Source organism: Martes martes (genome assembly GCF_963455335.1).
Source record: "Martes martes genome assembly, chromosome: 17".
Lineage (NCBI taxonomy): Eukaryota > Metazoa > Chordata > Mammalia > Carnivora > Mustelidae > Martes > Martes martes.
In genome coordinates this window covers 54,897,140-54,911,532 of record NC_137905.1, presented here as the reverse complement: position 1 = coordinate 54,911,532, position 14,393 = coordinate 54,897,140, and the positions used below count along the sequence as shown (strand labels likewise).

The 14,393-nt window shown below is 46.1% G+C and overlaps 1 protein-coding gene across 2 annotated transcripts in view; it reads left to right on the top strand.

Annotated features, from left to right (window-relative positions):
* Window positions 1–244: 244 nt before the first annotated feature.
* The window catches only part of LOC308358024 (KRAB domain-containing protein 5-like), a 38,803-nt gene continuing 24,654 nt past the window's right edge, over window positions 245–14,393 (top strand). Inside the window, exons 1-4 of one of the 2 annotated variants that reach the window (XM_080828004.1) lie at window positions 245–304; window positions 7,681–7,739; window positions 10,778–10,904; window positions 11,401–11,496. In XM_080828004.1, the coding sequence (XP_080684130.1) occupies window positions 7,725–7,739; window positions 10,778–10,904; window positions 11,401–11,496 (238 nt within the window). In that variant the 5' untranslated portion in view covers window positions 245–304; window positions 7,681–7,724. The remainder of the gene's footprint in view (window positions 305–7,680; window positions 7,740–10,777; window positions 10,905–11,400; window positions 11,497–14,393) is intronic. The other variant, XR_013968276.1, reaches the window with a different exon arrangement.

Below are 14,393 nucleotides of genomic sequence, written 5' to 3'. Positions count from 1 at the left end.
ACAGTAAGCTTTTACCCTGAACAGATGGAAACGTTTCCTGTAGAAGAGTCCGGAGGCAGCGCTAGAGGCTCCACGTGATGCCGGAGCAACACAAACGGATCCAAACCAGAAGAGCAAGCTCAGTCTGGCGGATGGGGCGGGGCGCACGGGAAGCCGACTCCCCGCCCACTCGTAGACCCGCCCACTCGTAGACCCCGCCCCCGCGTCCGCCGCGGCCCCGCCCCGTGCCCCTCCCAGCACGGCCGGGCGTATTTCCGGCAGACCCGGAAGCGGATCCGGAGAAGCGGTGGTCTCACTGCTGAGGGTGAGGTTTTTTCCGTTTCAGGCTGTAGGGCGGCGGCCCTCAGTCGGCCAAGGTCCATACGTGGGTGCGGGGGTCGGTAGGATACTAAAGGCCCCTCTGTCCGCCGGTGATGAGCCCGGACGTCGCTTCGACCCAATCCGAGGGCTGCGTCTCGCGTCCGTTGCCGGTTAAAATCGCCGGGAGGCCATCCCTGCCCCCTCTCCAGCTCTGGCGTGGGGACACCACCCGCCTCTTCGTTTCTCTGCTTGGGACCCTTGGCCCACCTTCCTCACGCACCCGGTGCCGTGTGAAAGTCCCCACTAGTGGCTCGATGCCCCTCGCGGGGGCGCCGTCCCGCCAGCGGCCGCCCCCTGCCCAGTGCCCTCCCTGATCCTGGGCTTCTGCACACCTCACCCTGTCTTGAGGCGCCACCCCCACAGCATCGTGAAGGGCCTCTTTCACCTGGGCTTCTGCTCACTGTTGCTACCCCTGCAGGTGACAGACTCGTGTCCCGTGACAAGTCGTGCTTGTTCCATCCCCAGGTACATCCCATGCGGGGGATGTGCTAGTCGTGCTGTGCCTCGGGGGCAGCTGTGCAACAGCAGCTTGATGTAAGAAGGATGTTAGGGCCCGAAGTGACGGCCAAGAAAGAATTCTTGAGAAGTCTTAGTGCAAAAAGGTGGTTTTATTACAGCACTGGGACAGGACCTGTGGGCAGAAAGAGTTGCACTGGGGTGATGAGCGGTGGCCCATTAGATACTTTTCAAGTCGGGAGGGGGTTAGGGACAGCGTAAGTCTCTAAGGAATTTCGGAAACAAGGTTCCCAGGATCTTGAGGGGGCTAGCTCTTAGGGGAAGGTCATTTATTACCGCCTAATAAAACCTTGGTCATGAGACTCTTCCGGTGTATATCAGTGGGTCATATGCTTGGAGGATGATTGCCAACACATATCTTGGCGGGGGGTGCGTACGTTAGAGCTACAGGAAAATTCTAAAGGAGTTTTTACATGTTAAAGTAGATGTGCAGGATCCAGGGGGTTGGGCTAGGATTGCCTTTTGCCCTTAGCAAAGTATTGGCATCAAGGCAGCTGAGTTGCTAGAGGAATGTCACTCTGCCTGTTTGAAGCACTTGTCATTGGGCTGTAGACAGTAAGGGCATTTAATCATTTCTCTTCTGCCTCTGTTTCCCACATCACAGCGGAGGGCTGGGATCTGCATCTTTTGGGGTCCCAAACAGACCAGGTTCTGCCATTCCTGCTGACAAAACTCAAAGGCAGAGAAACTGGTGGTGGTGAAAGGAAAAAGGGATTTGCTTCAGGGAGACAGACAGTGGGAAGATAGCAGAGTAGCCTCTCAAAGACTGTCTCCAAAGTACTGAAAATACTCCCAGGTCTCTAAGGAAAATGTAGGGCGAAGGTGGGTGGATGAGTAGTAGTGCAGGTAGGCAGTGGAAGTCAAAGCGATGGCGTCTGTGAGTCAGTCATTGGTGGGGACTGGCTGGCTCAGGGCCATCCTTAACTGCTTGAGGGGGTGGTTTCAGTTTCCCTCAGGATGATTTGCTCTCAGGATCTTCCATGTGAGCTGAGACTTGAACTGGAAAGAACCCAATCAGAAAGTTTTGAGGTCAAAATGGAGGCACCCAAAGTCCTCTTTTAGTGGCATGTATACAGCCCCAGTGCCCCACTGGAAAGGGTTTTCCCCATACAAGGGTTTTGGGGGTTTTTTGTTTTTTGTTTTTGTTTTTTGTTTTGTTTTGTTTTTGTTTGTTCGTTTGTTTTGGTTTTTTGTTTTTGGGTTTGCTTTATTTTGTTTTGTTTTTCCTATCCCTGTAACCTCAGGTTTCATTTAAATTCAATTCCAAATTTATTAATTTTTTTTTAAATTTCCAGTGTGTTTCCTTTAAATTGTATCACAGATGAAGTCTCAAGGATTTTATAATAATTATGTATTGAAAAGACTCTTCAGTATCTGGTACATAATTCTATACTATTTCATTGTGCATTTACTAAACATATGGGAGTCCTAGGGTTGCTTTAACAAAGTACGACAAATAGGGATGCCTGGGTGGCTCAGTTGTTAAGCATCTGCCTTCAGCTCAGGTCATGATCTCAGGGTCCTGGGATCGAGTCCTGCGAGAGGCTCCTGCTCAGTAGGGAGCCTGCCTCTGTGCATTCTCTCTCTCTCTCTCTCTCTCTCTCTCGCGCGCGCGCGCAAATAAATAAAATCTTAAAAAAAAAAAAAATACCACAAGTAGGGTGGCCTAAAACAGAAATGTTAAAAAAAAAGAAAGAGAAACCAAAAAAAAAAAAAAGTATTGATTCCTAGTCCTGAGTGTGGAAGGTGTCTGCAGGGCCCTGTTCCCTCTGAAGCCTGTCGGGGAAAAATATTTCCTTGGCTCTTCTAGCTTCTGGTCTTGGTGAGCAGTGTTTGACTTTCCCTGGCTTGTGGCGCATCACTCCAATCCTTCATCTTCACAAGATGCATGTCTTTCTACAGGGACACCTGTCATATTGAATTAGAGGCCTGCTCTACCCCAGGATAACCTCATCTTAACTCATTATATCAGCGATGACCCCACTTCCAGTAAGATCACACTGAGGAAGCCGGGGGCCGAGGCGGGGTGGGTTAGGACTTAACAATATCTTCTCTGAGAAAAAGCACAGTTCAACTCCTAATTGTAAGGATATTGATGATCTCTTATATTAAGTCAAAAACTAATTTAACCAGACCACCTGATATGTTTAATGTTATGTTCTCCTTTGCGCAGATCTAGAAATGCCTCATAAGAAAGAGTCACAGTGTCTTTGCTGATGGGAAATGCAACCCGTTCGATTTTTGTTTGCATTATTTTTTAATTACTGCTAGTAAAGAAGAAAGACTGATGTCGCTGTGTTAAGGGTTTGCACTGCGTTCTTGTAGGGACACAAAGCAGGCTGCTCCAAAGAGTGGCACATAAAGGTTGTTCTGAGCTAAAAGTAATAAAAACCCAGCAGATGCAGGAAGGGCCCTCTGCTTCCCACATAACTGCCTAATACACATCGGGAAGGTGAGCCTGCGGCAGGAAGACAAGTGTTAACCGAGGCCCCTCATCTGCCTGATGGAACAATCTTGTTTTTCCAAGCTTCTCTTTTCACCTTGCCAAGGAGTCTTCTTCCCTGCCCCTCTCCTTACCTCAAGTAAGCTTCGTGGTGCCTTGTTGTCCTTGGACTTGCATCTCTGTGTGGGTTCCACGGACATACGCCTGTCTCATGTCAATTTGATTCTAAGGCCAGTGAGATGGACCACAGGGCAGGGGAAGTTCTCCCTCCCCGACATTCTCAATTCTCTTGTTAGTCTAAACACTCGAAATACAATCTCTGCTGTTTCAGGTATGTAATCACATCCTCTATGAATAATAGCAGTTCTAGCCTCCTATTGCCCTTGTCTTGTTTCCGCCTTTACCTGTTTCTCTGGGTCCCCGCTCAGGCCTCCTGTGTGTGGTGAATGGGGAGAGCCCAGACTCGGCCCCTAGTCCCCGCCTCACTGTCATGAAAATGCTCTCAGTGTTGACTGCTGATCATAGTGTTTGCTGAAACTTTCTTGCTGAGATATAATTTCAAATGTTGTTTTGGCATGATTTTACTACCAAATATCTTACTGATGGGTCAACTGTACTCAAATATGTTTTGCTTAAATCTGTTATTTTGAGGGGCGCCTGGGTGGCTCAGTGGGTTAAGCCTCTGCCTTTGGCTCAGTTCATGATCCCAGGGATCTGGGATTCAGCTTACATCTGCCTCCCTGCCCAGCGGGGAGCCTGCTTCCCTTCCTCTCCCTGCCTGCCTCTCTGCCTACTTGTGAACTCTGTCTGTCAAATAGATAAATAAAATCTTAAAAAAGAAAAAAAAAGTTAGAAACCTGTCTTCAAGGTTTGTCCTGTGATACAAATGGCATTATTGCCTTCTGCAATGATGCCAAGTTATATATGTGTGTGTGTGTGTGTGTGTGTGTGTGTGTATTCAGGAATCAATTAGATGGAGGGCCTTTATTAGGAAGAGAGCTGATCATGATGTGGGAAACAAAGGCAGAAGAAAAAATACTAATAGCCTTATACCTACAGGTCATTGACATATCCTTGAAACAGGTAGAGTGACATTCCTCCAAGGACTCAACTGCCATGATGTTAATAGGTTGCTAACGGGAAAAGACAATCCTGACCTGAACTCCCCAAGCCCCAGAAGGATCCTGTAAGTCTACTTTAACATAAAACATTTCCTTTGGAAACTTCCCTTTTCTCTCAAACCCTCTAGATGCCTATTGGTAATCATCCTCCAAGCAGATGGCCCACGGATAGACATCAGAAGGGTCCCCTGACTAAGGATTTTTGGTTGGCAATAAATGACCTTTTCCCAAGAACCGATAGACCCCTCAAGGTCCTGGATACCTTGCTTCCAAAATGCCTTAGATACTTGTGCTATCCCAAACCCCCTCCAACTTGAAAGTATATAATGGGCCACGCCTCATAGAGAGTGCGCTCTTTCTGCCCCTGGGTCCTGTCCCCATGCTTTCATAAAATCACCTTTTGCACCATAGACATCTCAAGAATTCTTTCGTTGCCATGGGTATCAAACCCTAACGTTCTTTCCTACATGGATACCAGAGATTAACAGTTTATATCACAAACAGTTGCCTACCTATAACAGACACATGAAAAAATGTTCAACATCATTAGCCATCAGGGAGATTCAAATCAAAACCACATTGAGAAAGCACCTTACACCAGTTAGAATGGCCAAAATTACAAGACAGGAAAGAAGTGTTGGAGAGGATGTAAAGAAAGGGGGACCCTCTTACACTGTTGGTGGGAAGGCAAGTTGGTGCAGCCAAATTGGAAAACAGTGTGGAGATTCCTTGAGAAATTAAAAGTAGAGCTACCCTGTGTCCCTGCAATTGCATGCCTGGGTGTTTACCCCAAAGATATAGACATAGTGAAAAGAAGGGCCATCGGTACCCCAATGTCCATAGCAGTAATGGCCACAGTCACCAAAGTGTGCAAAGAGCCAAGATGCCCTTCAACAGATGAATGGATAAGGAAGATATGGTCCATATATACAATGGAATATTATGCCTTCATTAGAAAGGATGAATACCCAGCATTTATATCAACATGGATGGGACTGGAGGAGATTATGCTGAGTGAAATAAGTCAAGCAGAGGCAGTCAATTATCATATGGTTTCACTTACTTGTGGAGCATAAGGAATAACACGGAGGACATTAGGAGAAGGAGAGGAGAAGTGAATTGGGGAAAATCAGAGAGGGGGATGAAGCATGAGAGACTATTGACTTTGAGAAAGAAACTGAAGGTTAAAGAGGGGATGGGGTGGAGGTTTGGGTGAGCCTGCTGGGGGGTAATAAGGAGGGCATGTATTGCATGGAGCACTGCGTGTGGTGCATAAACAATGTTGGAACATTGGAAAAAAAATAAAATTGAAAAAAAAAAGAAAAAGAGTTGCCTACCTGGAGGACTAACCATTGTTTGATAAATATTTTCATCTTTCCTTTCTCCTCTGAATATAATCCCCTCTTTGGAAATTCGAAATCCTACCGCCTCCTTTTTTTTTTTTTTTTTTTAAAGATTCTATTTATTTAATTTGACAGATCACAGGTAGGCAGAGAGAGAGGAAGGGAAGCAGGCTCACAGCTGGGCAGAGAGCCCGATGTGGGACTCGATCCCAGGACCCTGAGGATCATGACCTGAGCTGAAGGCAGAGGCTTTAACCCACTGAGCCACCCAGGCGCCCCCCCCACCTCCTCCTTCTTAAGTCACCGTGACACAGAATCTTCAAACACCTGTCTTTGAGCCTCATGTCTTTCTCATTCCCATAATGAAGAACTTCATTGCTTTCTCTACTGAAAATGTCTTACATCATTTTAAGTCTTAGACCAGCCGAAGAATTGAGAACAGCGCAGGAAAAACAAATTTTCTTCTCCTCACATTCATTCTGTTGTGTGAACTGACCTCCTCCATGCTTCACACCCAGAACAGAATGTGCAGACAGAGCTGGGGATCAAGGGCAGCCAGAGCTTCATTGCTTTGCCAGACAAGGAGGCCTCAGCAGGTCGGGGCTGTGAAACCTGCAGCCCACCTGGGGAAAGGGCTGGGGGTTTGTAGGGAAATACAGGATTATGTCCGATTTCCAGAGGAATTGTGTCTGTGCTGTCAGCCCTGTTCATCATGTCATCGGGGTGGAACCAGGTTCCTGAATCAAAGTACTGAGAAGCGAGGAGAAGAGGTTTGTGGAGAAGAGAAAGGTTACTTACTTGGAAATGAAGTCTCACTGAAGCATTAATTGCTTTTTTCTTTGTTCAACCTGATGCCTTGAAAGTGGTTTTCATTTCAGTCACCAAGACAGCTGTTGTAAGAACACTGCATACTTTACGTGAGAAACCACTCAGTGTTTTCTGGAATGGCCAAAATAAAGAAAAAGGATAACATCCAATTTTCCTGAGAATGCTGAGAGTTAGAATTCTTGTACATCACTGAAGGGAGGGTAAAAAGTAGATGAACTGTGGACAACTGTGTGGCAGGTCCTTAGGAACAGAAACACTTACCTACTGAAGGGGAGTATTTAGTCACCCGAAAATATGTCTGTTTGGCCTGAGCATTATTTTCTGCCGGTTATTTTGAATCAAACACAGAGAAAGGAAAAGCTCTGAGAGCCTGTGTTTATTTTGCAAGAGACATTTGCTTTTATATGGGAAAGTTCGGTCTGTCAGGGGTCTCCCTCTCTGTAGCAGAAAGAGAGAGAAGGAACCAGTCTCCAGAAAGTCTGATGGTGGAGAAGGCAGGGCTCGAACTCTGCTCCCAGCCCCAGCCTTGGTTCCCCTGCTCGGCCTGGTCACCTCCCCAGTTCCTTCCCAGCAGGGTCACCTGTTGAGTTTCAGGAAGGATCTCCTCTGCGGGCCTCCCCCTCAGATTCTGTCAGTTGGTTTGGGCGAAAACAACACTGTTGTGTTAATTAAGGGCTCAGGTGATTCTCAGCGAGGCCAGGGGGGAGCCCGAGGGCTTTTGGTGGTTTTCTGGGAGTGGGTTTGCGGCTTTGGTCCTGGAGAGGTGACAGGGTCTCTGCTCCGTGAGTCTGGGAGGGTCGGGTCCCTGCAGCCCGCGGTTCCGATGCCGACGCTGAAGTTGTGAGTGGCGGTGGCAGGGCAGCCCTCCCTCCCCACAAAGCAGGTAATAAAAATGCAGGGATGGGTGTCCTCACGGGAGCTTTCTGAGCTGCTCCGGACACAAAGGACTGGGAAGTTGGGCCTTTTCTGCATCTCCGGGTCCTGCCCGCGGGCGAGCGGTGTGAGGACAAGGAGCTCTGTTGCTGGATTTCAGGGCATTTTCTCCTGATGCAGCTGTGATTTCCCACAGATCCCTCGTGAGGACGAAATCTAGAGGTGGAGGCGAAGGCAGAAATGGCCGGTTCTCAGGTGAGCCTGGTGTCCCCGCGGAGCCGTGTCCCCTGTTTCTCCGCAGACCCTCGCGTTTAGAAGCGGCAGATGCGGATGCCTCGAGTGCGGGTGCTTCTCGCTTCTGCGTTCACCTGTTTATAAGATCTGGTCAGAAGTGATACTCAGGGTTAGGTCTGTAGAATGCTTCTCCATGTCCCAGAGCCTCCTGTCCTGTGTCTCCAACCTGGCTTCGGTAGGGCATCAGCCGTTGTCACTTTGAATTAAAGTCCCGCGAGGAGTGACCATATTCCGTTGGTGGCAGATCCGGAGGGGAAGGTGTCGAGTCCGAGATTCCTGTGGCTGATGAGGTCTGGTCCTGGGATATCAGGGAGGGAAATCATTTCTCATTCGGGCTCGTCTGCATTCTCGATCAGCTGTGTGCAGCCGGGGAGGAAGGAAATGCAGATATAAGCTCGGTGGGTCTGAGTCCAGAAAAACGTGGAAAGTTCTCATTCTAAAAACGGGTGTGTGTGTGTGTCTTCATCTTTAGCACGTGAAAGAGATACTCTACTTAAAATGGACTAGAAGAGAGTGCCTGGGGGCTCAGTCAACTAAGGTTGGACTGTTGATGGCCGCTCAGGTCAGGATCTCAGGGTCCTGGACAGGTATCCCCGCTTCTGGCTCTGTGCCCAGAGGGGAGTCCTCTTGACATTCTCTCCCTCTCCCGCCCGCATCCATCTCCTCTAGAATATAAATCAGTCTTGGGGACCGAGGGTGGTTCCGTTGGTTAAGGGTCTGCTTTCTGCCTCCAGCTCAGGTCCTGATCCGGGGATCTGGGATTCAGCCCCACATGGGGCTCCCAGGTGGGCGAGGGTCCTGCCTCAGTGTTTTCTCTGCTGCTCTGCTTGTCTGTGCTGTCTCTCTCGCTCTCTTTGAAATAAATACAGTCTTTGTAAAAAAATTTATTTGTAAGAAAAAGAGTGAGCGCACAAGTAGGGTGTGCTATGGACAGAGGCCAAAGGCTCCCTGCTGAGCCAGGACCCTCCCCTCCTTCCGCCCGCCCCACCCCACCCCGCAATGTAGGAGGCGTTCCCAGGACCTGTCTTGGCCTGAGCAGAAGGCTGATGCCCACTGACTGAGCCACCCACGTGCCCCTATAAATAGAATCTTTAAAGAAGAGGAAAATAAAAATAAATCTTAAAAATTAAAAGAAAAGAAAGGCATAAAGTAGTTATTACTAGCACAGGGACGCTGTGCTATCTCAGTGTAATGTCTCTGTCAGTCGCTTGGGGCCCCAGACGTGGGTCTGTGATTGGCTGGAAGCCCGTCCTGCAGAGCTGCTGGAATTCCCCTGAGGCAGGACAAAGGCGGTGGAAGTTTCCAGAATACCTAAGAGAGGAGCAGGCAGGAGGGCACAGGAGAGCTTGTCTGCAAGGGGTGGGGAGGGGGCGGTTCTTAATGGGGGAAGGAAGGTGAGGAATTTTGGGGAACCAGGAACTTGCTCCTTTCTGCTCACTGTACCTGGTTGTCAGAAGCCCATTGGTTCCTTAGGGTCTTGGTAATTTTGAGGTGCGTCCCCTGATGGCTCTGTCTGGACTCAGCCAAGGGGACACTGGGGCCCTTCCTCCACTCCTTTGCTCAAGCCTGCTTGCCAAAAAGCAGTTCTACAGAAGGAATAGTGTTTGAAATGTGTATGTATAACCACTGTATTTGCATAAGTAGATTTACATTCTGAATTCCTGGTTTCAGTCCACAGGAAAATACCAGTGATGGTGTGTCCGTTCTTGTGTATTAGGCACTGATATCAGTTTGTTTCCATTCAGCTGATGGGAACTTCTTTTATTGGCTTGGTGCTGTCTGCCAGATCCTCCCCTGTCATGTTCCTATTTTCCCTCCTGTCATTTCTAAGGAACATGGGATACTGAGGAATATGCAGGAACTATAGCATTTCAGGTGTAAACTTCTTCTGCATTTCTCTTGCTTGTAGATTCGTTCTTTCTCTTTCTTTCCTTCCTTCTTTCTTCCTTTCCTTCTTTTACACATTTTCTCAGCTGAGACAGCACAGGAGTGAGGAAAGGGAAAGAGGGAGAAGCAGATTCCCCACTGAGTCCGGTGACCAATTCAGGGCTCCATCCCAGGAGTCTGGGATCATGACCTGAGCTCAAGGCAGACCCTTAACCCACTGAACTATCCGGGTCCCCCTTGCTTGTAGTTTCTGAGGAGGAGAACAAAGCCAAAGAGGTGTGGATAAAATTAAATTTCCTTCAACTTCCAGTCTCTTGATAAATACCTGAGAAAGGCAGAGTAGGACATTCCTCAGGGAACTCACAACTGCCTTAAGGTTAGTGTTTTGTTGGATGCAAAAAGCAGCCTTAGCTTGACAATATCTAGACTTACAGGATCCTGTAATTCCTCTTTAACATTTGAAAGTTGCTTTGGAAACTTCCTTGAACTCTATTCCCCAAAAGTAGCTTGGCCGCCCTCCTTCAAGCTTGGGGCCCCTGATAGGTATCTGGAGGGTCTCCTGACTAAAGTGTTACTAAACAGTGAGTGGCCTCATCAAAACACCAGGTGGGAGGCCCTGAGGGTCCTGGAAACTTGCTTCCAAATTCCTTAGAGCCTCCTGCTATCCCTCACCCCCGCCCTACCTGAAAGCAGAGAAGCAGTCACTGCTCACAACTTTCCTCTCCCCTTGCGTTAGGACCAGTGTTTGTACCATGGGTATCTCAACAATTCCTTCATCATTCACTCCAGAACCCCAATATTTTACATCAGAAACTTGTCTAGAATTTCTTGACCATTGGTTCCTCTTCCACATCCCAACACTTTGCACTGGACAAGGAGGGCTGTCACCTCTGTAGTGGATAGAGTTGACTTCCTGGGAGTGGAAGGAGTGAAAGTTCTTAACCACGCAGCCCCCTGCCCCATAGGTTTTCTTTCACTCCACACTCATATCATAGAGAAGGAAAGGTCAGGTCTGGTTCTAGGTGGTGACACTAACTTCCTCCTCATCTTAGGGACCATCTAAGGGGCACAGTTTGCCAATGGCCACTTGGTGACTGTTGTATTTGTTACAGGGACTGCTGACCTTCAGGGATGTGGCCATAGAATTCTCCAAGAAGGAGTGGGGACGCCTGACCCACACTCAGCGGCAACTGTACAGGGACGTGATGTTAGAGAACTATGGACACCTCCATTTCTTGGGTGAGGAAGACTCCTTCCAGGTTTCCAGAGCCCCACATAGGGTTTTGTTCCTTCCTGTGAAGACTGCCTCTTGGGAGATTTCTCTTGGAATGACTGGATTCCAGATCCAGGCAGAAAGGGAAAAAAGTAGGGGTTTGTGGATGGAGAGACAAATCTTCATGATGTTTCCTTTTCAGCCTCAGCTTCTCCTTCCTCAAGGTAACATCATGGCTTGTGAAGATGAGTGGCAGTTCTCAACATTGAGTGACATAGAATGGTGCTGCTCACATCTGAGACTGAAATTTTCCCTTCTTATTTTCATGTCTGCTACTTGGAAGGGGAGGTCAGGATGTGAACTTTGGAAATGCCTCAAGTGTGTTCTAAATGGACTGTTGGGCAACAGCTTTTGGGAAGCCATTTTCTAGAAATGTCCAACGTCATCTCTTCTCTACTGAACACAAGACTCGGAAAGTTAGTATTGGCAGCAATAGTCATTTTTCTTTTTCCTCATAAACAGGTCTCACTGTGTCAAAGCCAGACCTGATCATGTTTTTGGAGCAAGAGAAGCAGCTCTGGGATGTGAAGAGAAAGGAGACCGTAGCCGCCCATCCAGGTGGGTGGGCATGAGTGAGGCAGGTGACAGAGGGGACGTCCAAGTCTTAAGGAGGAAGGTAGACCTTAAGCTGTGGTTCGAGTAGCTCTCCTTGAATGAATGTCAGTTGGAGACATGCCCAGGTTTATGTCTCTTTCTCTCCCAGAGGGACATCTGCTCTCCAACTAGGCTAAAGTCTTTGTAAATTCTGGTTCACATGAGACAAGTAGGACAGAGTCGATGTATGCACAGTGGGGTTTGGTGCGGAAATTTCCAGAACACTGGAGACAGATTTCTAATGTTCTCTGCCTTGGCTTTCTAATGTTAGAGGCTTTAATATTATTCTTAAACAAAACTGAGATTTAGTAACTTCATCAGATAACATAGCACCGCTCTAAAATGAGAAAATTTACTGCTTTATTTCCCTTCAAGTGTTCTTTTTTCTTTTCTTTTCTTTTTTTTTTTTTACATTTAGAAATTTCCGCTCTTTGAGTTCTTTTCCTCAGTGGTGAAATAGTGTAATGTCTCTCTTTGTTTCCTAGAATTCCTACATAACAAATGCTGTTGGGGAACTAGCACATTTAGAACTTGAACTTGTAGCCCTTAATAATGTTTCATTTATTATTTCATTTTTTAATAATTGCATCATGATTCTCTCTTCTGTGAACTTCCTGTGACTTTGTCATGTGTGTTTTCACTTTCTAATTCGTTCTATATGTGATTTAGCTCAGTATTTTGTACATCAGATGTCCTGATATGACATGTGCGTGTGCTTTTTAAGAAGTGAGTTAGACTGTTAGTAAAAGTCCCATATTATTCTGTTTAAAAATTGTATTTGTTTGAGAGACAGAGAGAGAGAAAAAATGAGTAGGGAAAGGGCAAAAGGAAAGGGAGAAGCAACATCCCTGCTGAGCAGGGAGCCCTGGATCCAGGACCCTGAGCTCATGACCTGAACTGAAGGAAGCTGCTTAACTAATTGAGCCCCACAGGTACCCCGAATCCCCATGTTTGGAAAATCGTTTCAGTAATGTGATGTTATTTCTGGGAAATTAATCATGAGCTTTTTCTTTACTTTCCTCAGAATGTATCAGAATTTAACCCCAACTACTAATTTCATATACAGTGTGTCTCAGCATATTTTTCAACTTCCATGCTGTTTATATACTGAGAAATGAAGATGTTGTTTGTTTCCTCTGTCTTACAGAATGGATTATAGGGTTACATTCTGTGCAGGAGGGGGAATATATTAATAATGTAGTACATTTCTTTCAAGCTTTTTAAGTGTTCATAAAATTTTCATTTACAGCTTTTTACGATTGATTTTAATGAGAATTCTTTACGATGTTATAGTCCACGAAGACATGACAATCAAATGCTTGTTTTTCATGGGTACATGGACTCAGTTTTAAATTATGGTTATATGGAAGTTTTCCTTTTCTGTCATACATCAGTGTTTTATTTAGAATTTCGTGGGTTGAGTTTTGTCTTACTCTAATTTGGTAATTTCCTAATAATGTGTTTCTTCTGTCTGGCTCATTCCACCAAATTCGTTAGGTGTGGATTCGGTCTTACCTGTGTGTGTTGTTATAGGAAGGGAATTTTCAGCTCAGTATATTTCAAGACCATGTGAGCATAACTCAAAAAAAAAAAAGATTTTTATGTGTTTTGCCGGTAAATTTTGTGTGTCTTTGTCTTGTTTTTGTATGTCACACATACATACTGTGTGACCCGTGCTTTTTGTCTCCTTGGTGAGTGGTCAGTGAATGTTGTACCCTGTCTAGGTGAGTTGTCATCCACATAGAATTCATTTCACCATGTATTTGTGGGTGAATTTTTATTCTCTCTGCGTGAGAGAAAGACTATTTTGAATTCAAAGTAATTTTCAAACTTTTTACACTTCTGTATCATGTTTTGGTGTGAAATATGAAAGATATATTTTATCTGTAATTGTAAGATGAATACCCATGATATGCCTTGGTACCTTTCTGATTGCCTTTTGTGTCTTCTGGGAGTATTTTCCTTGTGGTTACCTGAGAGATTCCTTAAAACAACATTGTTGTAAAACAGTTTAAAACTCAGTGTCAATTACATAAAGAATTCTTCTTCCTGTCTCTACCCCTGCACCCCCCAACTTTGATACTAATTCTTTTATGTTGTGTACTTTATGACCTACATTTGTGATTTTAATACTTAAAAAAAAAAAAAAAAAGCTCTGTAGCAGAAGTAAACGTGACTGGTATCTCATTACAACACTACAGGTTTGTGTAATTGTCTATATATTTATGCTCAGTGGAGAGCTTTGCGTTCTTGTGTGGTTGCAGGTTCTGGGTAGAATCCTATTATTTCAACTAGAGAGTGTTCCTTTAATGGTTCTTGTAGGACAGATCTACTGGTAAAAGTAGAGGGGTCTTTACTTGGGAATGTCTTCATTTCTACATCTGTGGAAAAGAGTTTTGCCCGGTAAAGTATTCTTGGTGGTATTTTTTGATCTTTCAGTACCTGAGTGCATTATGCCGGCCCCATTCTTGTTGGGACTGCTGGGATCCCACTACTGCTCTTCTAGGAGCTCTTGCACAAGGTGAAGTGCATTTACCATGCTGTTTCAAAAGTCTCTTTTCATCTGTGGTGTTTGGTGGGTTAATTACAACATGTCATCAGTCTTCCCATTCTTTGTATGTGGTCTGCTGTATATACCATAGTTTTATAAGGAAGTAATTTGAGGGGCGCCTGGGTGGCTCAGTGGGTTAAAGCCTCTGCTTTTGGCTCAGGTCATGATCCCAGGGTCCTGGGATCAAGCCCCACATCGGGCTCTCTGCTCAGCAGGGAGCCTGCTTCCCTCCTCTCTCTCTCTGCCTGCCTCTCTGTCTACTTGTGAGCTCTCTCTGTCAAATAAATAAAATCTTTTTTTTAAAATTTTT